Below are 19821 nucleotides of genomic sequence, written 5' to 3' on the forward strand. Positions count from 1 at the left end.
TAAAATAGCAAATTATAATTAAAAAAATAAATTTATAAAAAAAATACTTTTATAGATTTTATAAAAAAAATAATAATATTTTATTTGAAATAATTCACTTTTCCCTAACAAATAATTCAAGATTTTTAAAAGTTTACATTATTAAAAACAAAAAATCAAAAATTAAAAAAAATACAATAGACTTTTACTTCTCACAAATTTTTACCATTTTATTCTAAAAATAACATTTTTTAAGATTAAAATAACAATTTGTAATTAAAAAATCTATTAATAAATTTATGAAAATTATTTTTTTTATTTTTTTTTATAAAAAGTTATAATTTAATAATATTTTATTTTAATAAAAAAATTATTTTGTTACCGTACAAAAATGTACATGTGCACATGTTTCCACTTATATGAATTACTAAAACAATATTTTAATCACAGTCGGACAAGATGATTTGAAAGATTCTTAAACACCAAAACAAATCTCATACAAATTAGAAGTGAGTTTTAGAACTTTAATTATAATTGTTGTTTCACTTCAAAAGGTAACTCTAATTTTAATTATAACTGCAATCTCAATAGAAGACATTACACAAAGAACTGTGAAGTTTTATAAGCATAGCTACCACAGGTAATCTGAAGTTTGCATAGAGAAGTGGAAAAAGTGCAAAAGAAACATTTTAAAATTAAATCTTCTCCTGTTTGGGATTAATAGTTAAGAAAGGGAAACAAAATACCAATGTCAAACTTCAAAATTTTTCTCTAACAACTTGAAAATTACATTGAAGGTCTATCAAACAATCTTGAATAATAAAAAAAGTCATGTTAGTTTCAGTCTCATCAAGTACCAAGCTTAGCTCTGTCGACAATATTGTTGTCCATTATTCCACTGTATAAAAGATAAATTTTCTGAATGGGATTTTTCATGTCCTGCAAGATGTCCGAATTCCAAACTTAGGACACCTATCACCTCTTCCACTCAAAGCTGCCATCTAAATTCCAACAAAGTAGAAGAAATCGAAATTTGATCTTACAAAAATTCCAGACTTAGGACACTTATCACCTCTTTCACTCAAAGCTTCGGTCCTAAATTTCAACAAAGTAGAAGAAACTGAAATTTGATCTTATAAGCCGCAGAGACAGAATGAACATAAGAAAATGATGTTCAAACACCTTCTACATTCAATCTTCAACCATCTTTAATGAATGATGCAGATCCAGCAGGGTCTGAGGGACTTCCTGACCACATTGTTCAAGAACTGTAATGAGGGGTGAAGCAAGTTCTCTATCTCTTTTAGTTAAGAAACTGTACAATACACCCTTGGCACTTTGGCGAGCCATGTTAGTCAAAATATGCACATAAGTGTCAATGGAGGGTACAAAACTAGGTAGGATTACTATATCATATGTCCCTATATCTGTGGTAGAGATATGCTCCAGAGCAATGGCAGAAACCACTTCTTTGTTGTCTGAATCCACACTGTATTAAAAAATAAAAAAATCAAGTCAATAAGCTCCTATTGAGAGTTAAATAAAAATAATAGCCTGAAAAGTCTTTCTCCAACAACAATCTTCACCTTCCTCCTATCAAACAAAAAAATCAGTTATGCCAAAAATAACTGAGCATTTTCTGATAAAAGGGACCAAAAATCATTTACATAAGGGAACTCTTTCAAACAAGAGGGAAATCCTCTGGAGAACACAGTAATACTGCATTTTAGACCGAAAAAAATGTCAAAATATAAAGGTACCTAGACATTGTAATAAGAGATCTTTAACCATGTTAATGGCCATGAATTTTACACCAAAGTTCTCTTCCTCTCTCCAAAACCTCACATACCCTGCCTATATAAGCATTTAGATATCTCCTTGCTAGGACCCTTTTATATTATTCACATGCTGCCAGTTATCCTGTTCCGTTATGCTCAGGACACACCAGTCACTTTGGGCTCACTAGTGAAACTTTTCTCCATTCTCCTACGTTAACCCTTGTTTCAGACTATAGTGCTAAACAACATTCCTTCATATACATCCATGGTAAGAATCTTACTAAGAACCAAATATTCTTATTGAACACAGACCATTGTTAACTACTAGAACAAATCTGTCTTTCTAGAAATAGAAGCAGTAGCATTAATGGTGCTCAAAATATGGAAAAAAGAATTTGGTGATTTACCTATCATCCAAACTTGCTGAATTAGAATCCAGACAAATGGAACAACCCTTAGATTTGAGAATCTTGAGCAATTTATGGCACTTGACATCTTTCCTTAAAATATATAGCATGTTAGAATTCTGATTACTGCTGTTCTGAAATTGTTTCAGGGTCTTCATGCTCTGCAAGAATTAAAGATAATTGCATCATGAGTGCTTTAAAAATTACTCATCTTAACAAATGCATGACTGACTACATGCAAACAAAATTTCAAAGCCTAATGTCTGTAAGAATTAAATAAAACCAGACATAGGAATCTGTACAAATAAAACTAACAAATGGAAGATATGAAAATCCGATTGTGTGAAACAAGATGCAAGTTACTGAAAAATATATTATTATTTGACAATTTTGAACATAGAACGACAATGAACAGATACCAATTGGAGTTTCTTAACAAAATAACAAGGAATTTTTCTAATGAAGTTAAATCCATTTAAACCTAGTTCTTAGTTTCATCATATAGATAATAAGTACAACCAAAGCCTAGTAGCCAACAAATAGAACCTAACCATTTAAAAACCAAAGCCAAGACATGTTGAACTCATCCTGTAATTTCTAGAAATTACAATATAACCAATCCCTATCCAATGGGTGAGGTTGTGTATATGAATCAAATACCATTGGGTTCTATTCAATACCCAATTATCTCTAAATCCATTTAGAACAAGGACTTTTAGCGATTGCTCTACAAGTTCTGGGCTTCCACCATTCATCAACTGGACTAATCTACTTTCTCACTGGGACTCATGGACGTCTTCTCACATGACTGAACTACATTAGACAAGTTTCTATCAAATCCTAAATAGGTGCTGCTCTGAATTTATCTGATGCACAAAATTTTAATCATATTTTATCTTTGTAACCATTCTATATTAAAGATATGATTTGATCTTTATAAAGACGAAAATATGTATAGCTGATAAGTGGAGATTATAACCATGATTAGACATTATCAGGTTCCTTAACTAGTATTCTTCATTATTATAAATAGAAAATTACTTGGGTGGTCAGAAAAGACAATCACCGCAACATATTCTACATGGTATATGTTAGAATAGACTTAGAATCACTTAAGATTAAAACAAAGAAAATATATGTTTAGAGAGCTTAAAGGACCCTTCTCATGTTCTGCTATTTATATTGATCAAGAGACCGTCCTAGACTGCTAGTTACAAAACTAGGAACAATAATTAGAGATAACCCAACACACAATTCCCTACTTTAGGCCTACACAAACATAAGTATACCTAATAATAATTCCAACACTCTCACTCAAGCTGGAACATACAAATTGTATGTACCAAGCTTGGAACAAATAAATTCAATCTGAGGTCTCCTTAAAGACTTTGTCAACACATCTGCGAGTTGGTATTTGATCCTACAAACTCAGTACATATTTATTTCACCAACAACTTTTCACGAACAAAATGACAATCAATTTCTAAATGTTTAGTTATCTCGTGAAACACAGATGTAATGTGGAGAACAGCTTGATTATCGCAATACATCTTCATAGTCTAGATGTCACAGAAGTTAACCTCTTGAAGGAACTGCTTTACCCATATAAGTTCACAAGTAAGTGATGTCATTGCCCTATATTCAACTTCAGCTATAGATCGGGTCACTACATTATGTTTCTTACTTTTCCATGAAATAATGTTTCCTCCAAGGAAAACACAATATGAAGTAGTAAATTGTCTATCAATAGGCGAACTTGCAGCACAATATCTAGAGACCTAAATGCTTCCTTTATCTTCATATAACAACCCTTGCTTGAAAGCCTTTTTTGAGGTACCTTAGAATGTTAATGATAGCATTCCAATGGCCAACACACAGACCTTGCCTGAACCAACTAACAACTCAAACTACAAAACAAAAATCAGGCCTTGTACTAGTCAGATAAATTAGTTTTCCAACCAGCCTCCTATATCTCTCTGGATCGAAGAATAATTCACCTTTTGTCATTAACTTTTGATTTGTGTCCATAGGACTGTCTACTAATCTACTATCAATCATACTTGTTTCTTATAATATATCAAGGGCATACTTTCTTTGAGAGATTACAACTCCCTCTTTTGACTGAGCTACTTCAGTGCCCAAGTATTTGATGCCTTGGTTTGAAAATGTCTACACAAGTACTCCTTCAGATGAGATATTCCAGTAGAGTAGCATCATTCCCTGTAATTATTATATCATCGACATATACTAACAAATAAACACATTTCCCAAGAGATGTATGATAGTAAAAGACTAAATGATTTGTTTCACTATGTCTTAGCCCAAATTTTTGAACCAATGAATTTTCCAAACCAAGCACGTGGTGATTGCTTGAGGCCATATAAAGAGCAATGCAATTTGCATACCATACCAAACTTCCCTTGAACAACAAACCCAGGAGGTTGCTCCATGTAAACTTCTTTCTCAAGATCACCATGGAGGAAGGCATTTTTTATATCCAATTGATGAAGTGGCAAATGACTAATTGTTGTCATTGCAAAGAAGAGGCCAACAATAATTATTTTGGCCATAGGAGAGAAAGTGTCACAATAATCAAGAGCATAAACCTGAGTGTACCCTTTTGCAACTAATCAGGCTTTAAGCCAATCAACTTAACCATCTAGGTCAACTTTAACAGCCAACATATACCAATCGACAACCAACAACCTTTCTCCTGATGGAAGGGGCCCGAGCTCCCAAGTATTACTGTGGTCAAGAGCCTACATTTTTGCAATCATGGCTTGTCACCATCCAATATGATCAAGTGCTTCATTCACACTTTTAGGAATAGCAACACAATACACTAAGGATAAAAGGGAGAAATAGGAAGGCAACAATTTGTGATAACTAAGAAAATGATAAATGGGATATGGGTTTCGAGTGGAATGAGTACCTTTTCTGAGAGAAATGGACCATCTTGATCCGCTTTCACCAGAAGTTGTGGTATAAAGTGACGAGGGAGAAGAATTTGAAGTAGGGGATTCACCATATTCTTGGAAAACTGAACTATGCATCGAGGTCCTATTGGAGAGTATTGATATGTGGAGATGATGGTTTAGGAGGATTCTGATCAAGACTTGGATTAATAGAAACATTGGAAATATTGGACTCAACCACTAGAATAGGCAGGACTCAGCCAAGAAGACACATTTGATACTATGAGCAGAAAACTTGTCTAACCTTGGAGACAGGTCATGAACAAAACATACACAACCAAAAACTCGAAGAGAAATGTGAAATGGAGGATTATTTGGAAAAAAATGGAGAAATGAACCTTATGATTGAGAGAGGAGGACGGCATCCTATTAAAAAGAAAACATGCAGTTAAGATGCAATACCCCAGCAATGGACGAGAAGATGAGCATCAAGCAAAAGAGTACGAGCAGTTTCAACCAAGTGTCTATTTTTTCTTTTTGCTATACCATTTTCATGTGGTGTATGAGGACAAGTGGATTGGTGTAATATACAATGTGAACCCAAAAATGCAAAAAATGTGGATGAGAAGTACTCTTTGGCATTTTCACTTCTTAAGGTTTTGATTACTTGACCAAATTGATTCTTGATTTCATTCAAAAGAGATGTGAAGATGGGTAACATCTCGAATATTCATCAATGAACGTAACAAAATATCTAAAACTAGACGATGAGACACAACTAGGTCCCTAGATATCATAATAGATTATAGAAAACTATAATTACACTATGATGGAGACATTTTAGGAAAGGTAGATATGACATGTTTTCCTAGTTCACATGGCTCACATTCTAAGGTCTGGAGACCACTAAGTTCAAGACACTTTTTTTTAATTTTTCCAAATGAGGATGACCAAGTCATTCACGAAACATTTTAGGACTAGGAGTTGCAACACAGAACACATGTGGATGAGATCCAAAATGGTATAAAATCCTTCAGCTTCATATCCTTCTCCAGTCTGTCTCCCCGAACCAAGTTCCTATATAACAAAAGATTTGTTATTGAAGGTTATTGAACAATTTAACGATTTGCTTAATTGGCTTAAAGAAATTAAATGAAAGTACAATAAGGGACAAAACTTAAATTCAGGGAGGAAGACAGGGAGAATTGATTGACTCCCTTTGAGGAAGTTTTAAAGCCATTTGCTAGGGTTATGAAATGATGTTTTTTCTTGAAAGGAAAAGGTTGAGAACAAAGAGGCATTACCAGATATGTGATCACAAGCACCTGAGTCAATTATTCATGAATTTTGACCTTCCATGGATTGAGAGACGCAAGTTGTTGATGCACTTGGTGTTTCAGATGATTGTGCAAAGATGTTAGACTTGAGTAGTAGATACTCTTGATATTCATCCTCAATTAACTTGGATTCGACAATTTCAGCCTTAGAAACATTGGTTGTTTTCGAAGGAAAACCATGTAAGGAGTAATTGTTTTCTTGGGTGTGACCCATCCTTTTACAATACGTGCATTGAGGACGCCCGCGACCTCCATGTCCGCTGCCTCTAGTTCCACGTCCTCCTCTTCCTCCTCTTCCTCACGTGGCAACAATGACAGATGGTTCCACTAGATCATGAGCTTTCTGAGTCTGAGGAACTGGGACACAAAGAAGGTGAGCGGTCAAGGTATCCACGGAAGAGACCTCATGACTTGTCAAAAGTTGATCTCTGATATGATAGAAGTCTAGATGTAGAGCACAAAGGATCATCACCATATAATATTCGTCAAGTTTGTTCATGACATCGTCCAAAGACTTGACCTCAATGAACATCTTCAGTTTTTCCGCAATTGATTGGGCTTCAGCTATGAAGGACACCATATCATGGTTTGTCATTTTAAGAGACTTTAAGAGATGCTAGCCTGTTTGCAAAATCATAGAGGCGTTGGATATCGTTGGCATAGATGGTTTGAGCTTACTTCCAAAAGGAGTGACATGTTTTGAAAGCTCTAGAGGAAATCAGAAGCCTTGGTTCCACAAATTGCCACTACAGGGCACACAACTAGAAATATGCTTGTTTCCATTGCTCAGCTTTTTCAGCAGACACAAGGCTTCCATCTTTCTCAAGGTGATCATGGTGTCCTTGGCCAAGAAACCACATTTTGCCGACAATTGTCCGCCACCGGCCATCGTCCCAATTTCGACAACTGACCACTGGATCTAGATCGTCTCTCCAAACGACGCACAACACCGCTAGTGTCAGAGGCCTATCTCGCCGAACGTTGTTGTCTCCATTTTGACAGTCAAAGTTCCGTTCCAACGTGGTTTGAAGTCACCCCTTGTGAAAAACCCCCTAGGGCTTTCGTTTTTTTTTTTGCCGTTTTCACACATTCTCGCCAGTTTCTTGTTTTCGTCAAATAATGGCCACTAGAAATCCTATTTCATTCTTTGGAAGCCCTTGCATTACCTCCAAGAAACTAAATGGCCAAAATTATCTCTCTTGGTCCGCTGTAGTCGAAATGTGATTTCTTGGTTAAGGCCATCACGACTACCTTCAGAAAGATGGAAGGCATGTACCTACTGAAAAAGTTGAACAATGAAAACAGACATATTTCCAACTATGTGTTCTGTTGTGGCAATCAATGGAACCAAGACTTTTGTTGTCCCTCAAAGCCTTCAAAACATGTCACTCCTTTTGGAAGAGAGCTCAAAACATCTATGCCAATGATATCCAACTCCTCTATGATTCGGTAAACAAGCTTGCATCTTTAAAAATGACCAATCATGATATGGTCACCTTCATGAATGAAGCTCAATCAGCTGTGGAAGAACTGAGGATGTTCTTAGAAGTCGACTCTTTAGATGAAATGAAGAAGAAACTTGACAAGTATTATGGTGATTATCCTTCACGTCGTACATCCAGACTTTAGTCATATCAAACATCATCTTCTAACCTCTCGTGAGGTCACTTCCATGGATGCCTTGATCACACACTTGATTCATGTCCCAGTACCTCAAACTCAGGAAGTTCTTGCTTAGTGGAACCATTTGTCATGGTCGTCAATCAAGGAGTAGCACTAGAGGAGGAGGACGTGGAGGTCAAGGGCGTCCTCAATGCACCTACTGTAAAAGAATGGGTCACACTCAGGAGAACTCTTATTCCTTACATGGTTTTCTTCCAAAATTGCCAATGTCTTAAAGGCTGAAAATGTTGACTCCAAGTTCATTTAGAATGAATACCAAGTGTATCTACGGTTGAAGTCTAATAGCTTGGCACAAACTTCTCAAAGTCCAAGCACATCACCTGCTTGCGTTTCTCAATCGTGAAGGGTCAAAATTCATGGGTAATTGATTCAGGTGCTTCTGATCACATATCTTAAGTGTGAATGTGGTCGTCTCGACCACCTTCAACATAGTTATCATTTTGACCACCTTCATAGTGGTTATCATCTCGACCACCTTCATAGTGGTTATCATCTCGACAATCTTCATCGTGGTTATCTTTCTCGACAACCTTCATTTTGGTTATCGTTCTTGACAACCTTTTAGCCTGGTTATCATCTCAATTAGCTTCAACCTGGTTATGGTCTCACCATCAAGATGACCACATTCACATTCAACGTACGTGCTGAGACCAAAAATACCAAAAGTGAAAATAGAAGTGTTAGAATTATTACCTATTGTATAATTAACCCTATGTATTGGTGTTGAGTGTGGGAAACCCATTACTGCCATATCTACTGCTGCATCTAATCATGCCTAGTATCTTAGAGTAGTCTTTTCATATGTACTTGCTTCATTATAAATAGAAGAGAAGGAGAGTGGTACTGTTGTCCACTACTCATATATTTCAAAGTCTCAGTCTCAAGTTGGTATCAGAGCGGGTTGATCCCGCTCTGGTTTCTGTCTCATCTGGTCGGCGGTTAATCGCCGTTAGTCACCGCCGCTGTCCGCGGCTGTCCAAGTTGTTTAACCTCGTTTCTGAACTACCCAACACTGTCAAACAACATTTCAACACTGTCTGCCACTGTCTGCAGTCCTCCACCGCTGACCGCCGCCGTCCGCCGTCCACCGATACAGTTCCGTCCGAAAACCACCGCCTCTCCGCGCGACAGCCAACCCCGCCGGTGTCGCAGGCAGTGCCGTCGCCACGCGCCTCCACGCGCGTCATCTCTGTTCGCTCCAGTCAGGCGCGTGACGCTCACACGCCACCTTCCAGTCGCCGGTTCGTCGCCGCGCCACCTCCGTCGCCATCGTCGGAGCTTCCTCTACCCGTTTTGACCCTCAAACCTCTGTTCCGGTGAAGTCTAGTAGCACCCCTTGTGGAAATCGTCACTTTCGAATTCGAGAATCATCACTGTTTCACTGTTTTCCGAGATCCTCTCTGTTTTTGTTTATTCTCTTGATCATATCATGGCCACTGGAGGTACTGGGAGTGCTATTTCATTCTCCGGAAGTCCCTGCATTACATCCGAGAAACTAAATGGCCAAAATTACTTATCTTGGTCCGCTGCCGTCGAGATGTGGTTTCTCGGTCAAGGACATCACGACCACCTTGAGAAAGATGGCAGCCACATTCCTTCTGAAAAGGCTGAATAGTGGAAACAAGCAGATTTCCAACTATGTGCTCTATTGTGGCAGTCGGTGGAACCACGACTTTTGATGTCCCTACGGGCCTTCAAAACTTGCCACTCATTTTGGAAGCGAACTCAGAATATCTATGCAAATGATATTCAGCATCTCTATGATTCGGCGAACAAGTTGGCATCTATGAAAATGACTAACCATGATATGATTTCATTCATGAATGACGCTCAAGCTGCTGTGGAAGAACTTCGAATGTTCTTGGAAGTCGATTATCTAGATGAAATGAAGAAAAAGCTTGACAAGTACTATATGGTAATGATCCTCCGCGCTATACACCCAAACTTTAATCATATCCGAGATCAGCTTTTGACCTCTCATGAGGTTCCTTCCATGGAAACTTTGATCTCCCGCATGATACGTGTTCCAGCTCTTCAAACTCCAGAAACTCTTGCTATAATGGAACCATCTGTCATGGTCGCCACCCGAGGAAGAGGAGGTCGTGAAACTAGAGGAGGTGGACGTGGAGGTCGTGGGCGTCCTCAGTGTACGTATTGTAAAAGGATGGGTCATACCCAAGAAAACTGCTACACTTTACATGGATTTCCTGCCAAAACAGCCAATGTCTCCCAGGCAGAGACTACTGACTCCAAGTTCACTGAGGACGAGTATCAAGAGTACCTATGCCTCAAATCCAACAGCTTAGCACAATCATCTCAAGCTCCAAGCTCCATGGAAGGTCACAATTCGTGGGAAATTGACTCTGGTGCTTCTGACCACATTTCTGGTAATACCTCCTTGTTTCAACCATTTCATTCCAAGAAAAATCTTATTTTATAACCCTTGCGAATGGTTCTAAAACATCCTCAAAGGGAGTCGGTCAAGCCAACTTATCTTCGTCCTTAAATCTAAAATATGTCCTTTTTGTCCCTAATTGTCCTTTCAATTTAATTTCCTTAAGTCAGTTAACCAAAACATTGAATTGCTCTGTAACCTTCGATAACAAATTTTTTGTTATACAGGAGCGTGGCTCGAGGAGACAGATTGGAGAAGGATATGAAGCGGGCGGATTATACCATTTTGGATCTCGTCCACGGGTGTCATGTGTTGCAGCTCCCAATCCTAAAATGTTACATGATCGGCTTGGTCACCCTCACCTGTCCAAGTTAAAGAAAATGTTTCCTGAACTTAGTAGTCTCCAGACTTTAGAATATGAGTCATGTCAACTAGGAAAACATGTTAGATCTACCTTTCCTAAAAGGTCTCAATCAAAGTGTACTTCTAGTTTTTCTGTCATCCATTCCAATATCTAGGAACCTACTTGTGTCTCATCTTTTGGCTTTAGGTATTTTGTTACTTTCATTGATGAATATTCGAGATGTACTTGGGTTTATCTTATGAAAGATCGTTCTGAATTATTATCCCTCTTCACATCCTTTTTGAATGAAATCAAGAATCAATTTGGTCAAGTAATTAAAATCTTAAAGAAGTGACAATGCCAAAGAGTACTTTTCGTCTACTCTTTCTAATGTTTTGAGTTCCCATGGTATCCTGCACCAGTCTACTTGTCCTCATACGCCACAACAAAATGGTATAGCAAAAAGAAAAAATAGACACTTAGTTGAAACTGCTCGTACCCTTTTGCTTACTGCCAACGTTCCTGTCCATCACTGGTTAGATGCCATCTTAACTGCAGGTTTTCTTATTAATCGGATGCCATCTTCCTCTCTTAATCATAAGGTCCCTTTCTCCATTCTGTTTCCAGAAAATCCTCTCTTTCACACTTCTCCTAGAGTATTTGGTTGTGTATGTTTTGTTCATGACATGTCTCCCGGGTTAGACAAGCTTTCTGCTCGCTCTCTCAAATGTGTTTTCTTGGGCTACTCACGTCTTCAAAAAGGGTATCGATGTTACTCTCCTAGAACCAAGAAATATTACATGTATGCCAATGTTACATTTTTTGAACAGACCCCTTACTTCTCTCCATCTGTTCAAGATGTCCATGTCATACAGCAAGTCCTTCCTATTCCCGTGGTTGAGTACAATATTTCCAATGTCCCTGTCACTCCAAGTCTCGACCAAAGTCCTCCTGAGCCATCATCTCCACCTATTGATTCTCTCCAAACAGGACGCCGACGACTAGTCCAGTTGTTCAAGAACATGGTGAATCCCCTACTTCAGATTCTTCTCCCTTGTCTCTTGATCCCACGACTCCTGGTGAAGGTGATTCAAGTTGGCCCATTGCTCTCAGAAAAGGTACTCGTTCCTCTCAAAATTCACATCCTATTTATAATTTTCTTAGCTATCACCGATTATCTCCTTCCTATTGTTCACTTTTATCCTCAGTGTCTTCTGTTGTTATTCCCAAAAATGTGACTGAAGCACTTGATCATCCTGGATGGCGACAAGCCATGATTGCAGAGATGCAGGCTCTTGAAAGCAATCATACTTGGGAGCTCGTGCCCCTCCCTTCGGGCAAGAAGGTTGTTGGTTGTCGATGGGTGTATGCAATTAAAGTTGGCCTCGATGGTCAGGTTGATCGACTCAAAGCCCGATTGGTTGCAAAAGGGTACACTCAGGTTTATGGCCTTGACTATTGTGACACCTTCTCTCTCGTGGCCAAGATGACTACTATTCGCCTCTTCTTTGCAATGGCAGCAATTCGTCACTAGCCGCTTCATCAATTGGATATCAAAAATGCCTTCCTTCATGGTGATCTTGAGGAGGAAGTTTACATGGAGCAACCTCCTGGGTTTGTTGCTCAGGGGGAGTCTGGTATGGTATGCAAATTGCATCGATCTTTATATGGCCTCAAACAATCACCACTCAGTCTTTTACAAACATACCTCTCCTGGGAAATGTGTCTACCTAATAGTATATGTTGATGATATTGTTATTACAGGAAATGATACTACTGGAATATCTCAACTGAAGGAGCACTTGGGTAAACATTTTCAAACCAAGGATCTCGGAAGCCTTAAATACTTCTTGGGCATTGAAGTAGCTCAGTCAAAAGATGGAGTTGTAATCTCTCAAAGGAAATATGCTCTTGATATATTACAAGAAACAGGTATGATTGACTGCAGACCAGTAGAGAGTCCTATGGACCCAAATCAGAAGTTAACAACAAAAGAAGGCGAATTATTCTCCGATCCAGAGAGATATAGGAGGCTCGTTGGAAAGTTAATTTATCTCACTATTACGAGGCCTGATCTATCTTTCGCAGTTGGAATTGTTAGCCAGTTTATGCAGACTCCATGTATTGGACATTGGAATGCCATCATCCGTATTTTAAGGTACCTCAAGAAGGCTCCAGGACAAGGTTTGCTATATGAAGATAAAGGAAATGTTCAAATCTCGGGGTACTGTGATGCTGATTTGGCAGGTTCTCCTATTGACAGACGCTCTACTACGGGATATTGTGTCTTCCTTGGAGGAAATGTTATCTCTTGGAAAAGTAAGAAGCAAAATGTAGTGGCTCGATCCACCGCTGAAGCTGAATATCGGGCAATGGCGTCTCTCACGTGTGAACTTATATGGGTAAAGCAATTTCTTCGAGAGCTTAACTTCTGTGAAATTCAGACCATGAAGATGTACTGTGACAACCAGGCTGCTCTCCACATTGCATCAAATCCAGTGTTTCATGAGAGAACTAAACACATAGAAATTGACTGCCACTTTGTTCGAGAAAAATTGATGACCAAGGAAATTTGTACTGAGTTCGTTGGGTCAAATGACCAACTTGCAGATGTGTTGACCAAGTCATTAAGGGGACCTCGGATTGAGTTCATTTGTTCCAAGCTTGGTTCATACAATTTGTATGCTCCAGCTTGAGGGGGAGTGTTAGAATTATTATCTATTGTATCATTAACCCTATGTATAGGGTGTTGAGTGTGGGAAACCCACTACTGCCATATCTATTGCTGCATCTAATCATGCCTAGTATCTTAGAGTAGTCTTTTCATATGTACTTGCTTCATTATAAATAGAAGAGAAGGAGAGTGGTATTGTTGTCCACTACTCATATATTTCAAAGTCTCAGTCTCAAGTAGAAGTGTTAGAGCTTCCACATCAACTAGAGATAAGAAAAGTTTATAGTATATAAGAAGATGCAAACGTCACCTTAGAAGTAGGTTTTGTGGGGTTAAGTTAGGTTTAAAGTTCACTTCTTAACATCGTACCAAAATCATGGATTTGAGCCTATCCTATAAAGATTTGAAGTTGTTCTTAGTCATCTAACGCAATGCACATGGCAGATTGTTCCCAACGTAAACCAAAAGTCAATCACATGGCTATTGTTAAAGATATGATTTGATCCACCGTCAATCGGGAAATATGTATCGCCACTAACAGGGCATATACACATTGGTCATTATTGAGTTTTGCTTAATAAGGAATTTGCTTATGTTGTTAAAATACACAATTAAAACAACACTATATTGAGGAACCAAAAAGACTAGGTAATAAGTTTAGTTGATATTAACACCAAATATTCCACTTTTATGGAATTCATTAAACATTGCCAAAAGATAAGTTGTAATAATATCCTAACCACCCTATAAAATACAAAAGGTCATAGTTTTTTGGTATACATACTCCAAGTAGCCCTCTCTATTTCCTCTTCTTTAAAGGGTCTCTCATGGAACAAAGCCATTTAGTGAATAGCCCAATAAACCAAAATATCAAAGAAAGCACTACATGACTAAATTAGTTGATTTACATATTTGAAAATCATAATGGCTCAATTAAGTCGTTTTCCCTATCCTAAAAGATTGCAATTTACACATCAAATTGGAGAAAAGTTCCAACCCAGGTGTGTTTTAAATTTTAATTAATATATTCACATTTGATTCATTTATTTGGTGCGACTTGGCAATCTAAAATTTTACTTAGATCTTCATTTTCAGTCAGTTGAAAATATCATGATTCATGACAAATCAACTAGAGTTTTGAAACAAGCTTCCATAAAACTAATCAAGAGCCTGTTTGGTTAAGAATTTGCACTGCAATAGGTGGATTGACATGCCAATGCATGTAGGCAAGAATGAGAGGTATTTCCAAGGAATTTACATGCCTTCAAATTCTCAGTTATACATTTTCAGGAAAATAAATCTGAATTTCTTAACCAAACAGACTAGAAAAGAATGGGCACGGTCATAAGTAAACACTAGTACATGATAAGTTTATACATCTAGAAAGGATACTATAGTGAGGCTTGTAGATTATCAAAACAGAGTAATAATTACATAACAAATAGTTTCATGGAGTCCATGAGGTCAACATTGATGCATAGATAAACTATTCATGTAATGCAACTGTAGCCTCATAGAAAAATAAAATATATCCTGTTTTAAGCCAAATATAATTTGATCCTGTCATCCGATAGAGGAGATGCAAAAATATGTAAGTTGTTATATTATATATCATTGTACTGTTAAATTTCCCTTTGTAAAAAGTCCCTGGTACTAAGTACTAATCCACAGCATACCAATAAACTTACCTTAATAACTATATCTTCTTCTGATGTACACACTGTAGCAGACTGGATAATGCTTGAACTTAGGCTGGTAATTGAATTATTGAGAGAGAGTCGGCAGATTGATCCAGTCAGAAGATACGGAACCACTGGAACAGATATGCCGCTGAGGCAATCATTGAAAATCACCATATGGGGATTGCCAGAAATACACTTCTTAATGGATTTTAATGCATCAGCGTGGCCAGCATTACACATTGCATTAAGCCCATCGATAACCTATTAATATGAAAACAGTAATTAATGAACCATGATAAATAAAATAAATTATATTAAGAGATGATAGGAACTAAGGTACCCCTTTTTACGGATTACTTTATTTGTAGAAACATGTATGCCAGCACATACAGTAATACATTAATTTTCATACCAAAAGATGCTTACAATTTCCTACTCAATTCCCAAATATATGAATTCTGCTAAAGTAATAATGAGTAAGCACAACTGTGGACATAACTTCAGTAAAATTAACCATGTCTCAACATCATTCTTTCTTTTGATTAAAACAATATATCCTATAGACTAGATGAAAGCAACACAGATTAAAATTTAAAATACATTTTGAAGCCATGAGATAAAGTATGAGACACACTCATGAATTTCATAGCAGGAGTAGATGTCTCAGTGTAATCATGACCAAACTGCCAATGAAACCCCTCGGCCAGACTTTACACTTATGAAGCAATCAAAGTTTTCTTTGTTGCAAAATACCCATTTGACATATGGGATGGTGGCCAAGTAGGACATGGAAGTGAGTCCATGAGTTTTGAGCTAGAAGTTTGACTATTCAGTTGGCACGACAACTAACCAAGTGGGACCAATCAGAGCCTATATGGTGGATTGAATGTTGTATTTGGTGTGTTTGCATGGGTGTGTTTTGAGGACTAGACAAAACAAGTGAGGGAGGTGTTGTTGGTATGGATGGTTCAAAGGACTTGAAAGGAATAATATGAAAGAAAGAAGATTTTTATTCAATTGATTAAATTGAAATAGTACATCAACCTTTTTATGTAGAGAACTCTAACCCTATAGTAATAATAATTACAGAGATACTCTAGAATATTCTAACAGCTTCAAAGAGATTCTAGCGGCTTCTAGTAGTACACTTAATATCCTACTAACAACACTCCCCCTTATGCTGGTGAGTAGATATCTATCATTCTCAACTTGCATGTCATAATGTTTAACAGAAGTGGACTTAGACAAATGGAACACTAGAAAGAAAACTTACCAGCATGGAAATACCAGAAATATCAATCGCCTTCACAGAAACAAGCTCCAAAAGCCTCTCCGGAGTAGAAACAAGAAACTCAGGCTCGCAAGTTTTCATACTGTTGAAAACAATACAAATAACAATGAGATGGATACCATAACAGGCTAAGAAAACATTTAAAACTTATATATATGCAAATGCCCTTTGTTTGTTCAAACAATTATCTTTTCCTGTATCTCCTTACAACTGCCTATTTATTCCACAAACAGAGACATGTTTCTCCATGTAATGTCGCTTGCAAATCAAAGGATCTTTCAAAAGTAAATTAATTAATTTGAACTGCAGTAATTCAAAGTAGTTAAGTTATTGAGCCAATCACATGTTAGAGAGGCAGGTAGTAGACTTAAAATTATTCTGAAAACACTGTAGAAATTTTACAAAATATCAAATGACTTACTTACCAATAAACTTGAATAAATGAGGAGCATGCCTTAAAAACAAAAAATGACCAATACAGAAGATTCCCTATTTACGAAGTATAGCATGCCTTTTCATCACACCCACATAATATTTTATGCAATGAAAATATTGAAGTTTCAACAATTACCCTTGAATTTGATGATCTAAGGAAGCACCTGGATGAATACTCACTGTATGTATTCCAACAGATTTCAAAGGCTTGCAAACTGTCCGAACCTATGCATCATTTTGTTAATCTTAGAATACAAGCTATAAAGGACAGATCAATAGTTTGTAAAGGTCCACAGTAACAGGAAATGAATAAAATAGCAACAACAACAACAAAGGCCTTTAGCCCACCAGGATCAAGCAATGAAGCAAATTAGTGAAACTCTCTTCACTTTTATTAAATAGACAACAAAAAGGTCATGTTGTAAACTGTGATGACCAAGTGCATCAACCATTTTCATTATAGAAAATTTAGTTGTTTATAGGAAAGTGAAATCCAATATCACTCAATATATAACCGTAAATTTAAAAGAATAAAAACGTAAATCTCTGAAAACAAGGTCAAGTGCCAAATTTAAACAACACAGAATATAATATCGAATTTAAAGACAAAAATGACATCTAGGGTCCCATGACTCAATTTGTTTTCAGAATAAATCGGGGAGGAGTGAAGACAAGCTAGTCATGTGTATGTGTAAGTAATGATTTTTATCTAAGGAGAGCAAAACCAAAAAGATAAGCAAGAAAATTTTAAGCATGAGAATGGAATTTAACTAACCTGGACAGCTTTTTCTTGAGAAGGTACAAGGAATAAAAGAAAAGGTCCAGAAAAGGACAAGTCTTCTTTCTCATTTCTGCTAAATGTATCAGCTGCACTAGAAACCATCCACGCAATTTGCTCAGTCGTAGCAGAGGTCCCACTAGTCTCCATCAGATCTTTTCCAGTAGAATAACACTTTAAAAACTCTAATCCCCATGGATTCAGAAAGAACGAATTACCCTCTCCATCAGTGTAGGCATCACCACGTCGCAATGCATTTTCAATTGAACTTAGACACCAGAAGACAAACTTAGAAGGGAACTCTGAAATGTCACAATCATGCCTTTCGGTGCTGGGATGATGAGCTGTCTCAGTCGCCTTAAATTTTTTCTTTTCTGAGTTAATGATATGTTTCTGACCCAGATCATTGTTGGCTTTGACAAACTCCTTTTTCCTTTGGAAATCAAGCAATTCTTGATCAATATTCCTCCCAGGAACTGCACCTTTCTTTCCATCTGCACTCTTCTCGTTAACCATCTCATCTATTGGTTTTGATTTTGAATGTGTTTTCTTTTTAGGACCCTTTGTTTTGAATTCCTCTTTCCCACCTCGATCATTGAATGGATCCTCCGGTGTAGGTAGACTAAAACACATCCCCTTTAATATCATCAAAAAATCAGGTTTAATCTCATTTTACTTAAGTCAAGAAGAAATCACAATAAATACAGTTATAATTGCCAATGTTACTTACTCAATCTAATATGCTAAGTTGTCCATTAAAATCAGGGAGAATAAGAAATTTTCAACCATTGCACCAACAGTAACTGAAAAAAAATTGTACTTCATCTTCCAAAAATGGTGGGTGATGATAAGGGGCTGTAAGGGTACAATCTACAGTAGAGCATCATTGTTTTCTTATTCATATATAAGTTAATCTGTAGAAGTTTTCTAGTTTAACTTCTACAAAGTCAGATTTTTAACTTAAACGGTCCCTCAGACATAACATGAATTATGGTCAATGTCATGTATGTCATGCATGTAGATTCTGATTTTGGTATTCTCAGGTGAAATTTGAATTCATCCGCATTTCAAACTTTCCAAACCATAACACTCCAAATGCGCCCGTGCTCGCGCTAACATACCTTACGTTAAACATAAAGTGTTAAACTAAGACCGAACCAATAAAATCATCATAAACCATAGTTGACATGTTTCCATAAAACACATAACCACAACCAAGGAAAGCATTGCAATCATATAAAACCAGACAGTTCAAAAGAGATTAACCAAAAATGAGGAAAATGTGAACACGGCAGCGGAAATAAAGAGAGGGAATAAAGATATTTTTCTAATGAGAACGATACAGAGTAAATGAATAGATCAAACAAAAAACACGACACTAAACCCCCAAAACCAAAACTTAAATAAATAAACATTTTAGAGAAGAGAAAGAAGTGGTAGGTTTTGTACCTGGCACATGCGGCGTTTGCCGGCCTTACGGCGCTTCTTGGCGGCGATAACGGCGGCGACCTTGGCAGAGACTGAGGAAGAACTGTTATTGTTCTTCTTTCGAAGCTTTTTGTTCTTCTTGCGAAGCACAGCATCTTCACCCTTCACCATTGCTACTACCAGTGGAGAAGTAGGGTACGTGTGGTGCGGCTATGGCGGCGTTTATCTATGGATTCCTCGATTAATAGCGTTTCACATGCGCCTTTGATTTTGCGGCATGTTCAAATTGAACCAACACTGTTTGTGAAAACAAGAATGGGTTCAACTACTAAATTGATCTGTATATCAATGTAATCTCATTAGGGTTTAAAGGCAAAACCCTACATCTTAAAATCATTTCACAGGAACAGAACAAATGATTATTTGACTTTTAAATACATTTTATAAAAAGTAGTAAATATATTATAAATGAAAATTTCTGATTCGATAATAGTATAAAACAAGTTTACACTTGTTTATAAAAAAAAATTCTCATCTAATTAAATTTTTAAATTAGATCTTTATAATTTGTTAAGCAAAAAATACTTTTATAATTTTATTTGTCCTCGTTTACATATTTTCAAAAATTTAATATTAATGAATATGTTACGGTGTTATTTATTGAAAAAAAAATGTGTTTTGTTCAACTTTGGTTTT

The 19821-nt window shown here is 36.9% G+C and overlaps 2 protein-coding genes across 2 annotated transcripts; one reads left to right on the forward strand and one right to left on the reverse strand.

Annotated features, from left to right (window-relative positions):
* Positions 1-653: 653 nt before the first annotated feature.
* LOC114191716 (ATP-dependent RNA helicase DBP3) lies at positions 654-19521 on the reverse strand. The gene is made up of 7 exons (XM_028081075.1): positions 19147-19521; positions 17695-18333; positions 17056-17144; positions 16467-16566; positions 15200-15454; positions 2165-2325; positions 654-1468 (listed from the first exon to the last, which is right to left on the reverse strand). The coding sequence occupies exons 1-7, from the start codon at positions 19294-19296 to the stop codon at positions 1171-1173; spliced, it is 1692 nt and encodes a 563-aa protein (XP_027936876.1). The 5' UTR covers positions 19297-19521; the 3' UTR covers positions 654-1170.
* LOC114191717 (uncharacterized mitochondrial protein AtMg00810-like) lies at positions 11977-13573 on the forward strand. The gene has a single exon (XM_028081076.1). The coding sequence runs from the start codon at positions 12397-12399 to the stop codon at positions 13531-13533; it is 1137 nt and encodes a 378-aa protein (XP_027936877.1). The 5' UTR covers positions 11977-12396; the 3' UTR covers positions 13534-13573.
* Positions 19522-19821: the final 300 nt, after the last annotated feature.

Source organism: Vigna unguiculata, chromosome 7 (assembly GCF_004118075.2).
Source record: "Vigna unguiculata cultivar IT97K-499-35 chromosome 7, ASM411807v1, whole genome shotgun sequence".
NCBI classification, from domain to species: domain Eukaryota; kingdom Viridiplantae; phylum Streptophyta; class Magnoliopsida; order Fabales; family Fabaceae; genus Vigna; species Vigna unguiculata.

What these genes read in the sequence shown, in the direction of transcription:
- LOC114191717 (XM_028081076.1), top strand. Translation starts at nt 12,397, where the DNA reads ATGCCTTCCTTCATGGTGATCTTGAGGAGGAAGTTTACATGGAGCAAC.
- LOC114191716 (XM_028081075.1), bottom strand. Translation starts at nt 19,296, where the DNA reads ATGGTGAAGGGTGAAGATGCTGTGCTTCGCAAGAAGAACAAAAAGCTT. An exon ending in CTCAAGAAAAAGCTGTCCAG is followed by an intron (nt 17,145 to 17,694) that starts GTTAGTTAAATT and finishes AATGATGCATAG; the next exon opens with GTTCGGACAGTTTGCAAGCC. An exon ending in TTAGATCATCAAATTCAAGG is followed by an intron (nt 16,567 to 17,055) that starts GTAATTGTTGAA and finishes TGTTTTCAACAG; the next exon opens with TATGAAAACTTGCGAGCCTG.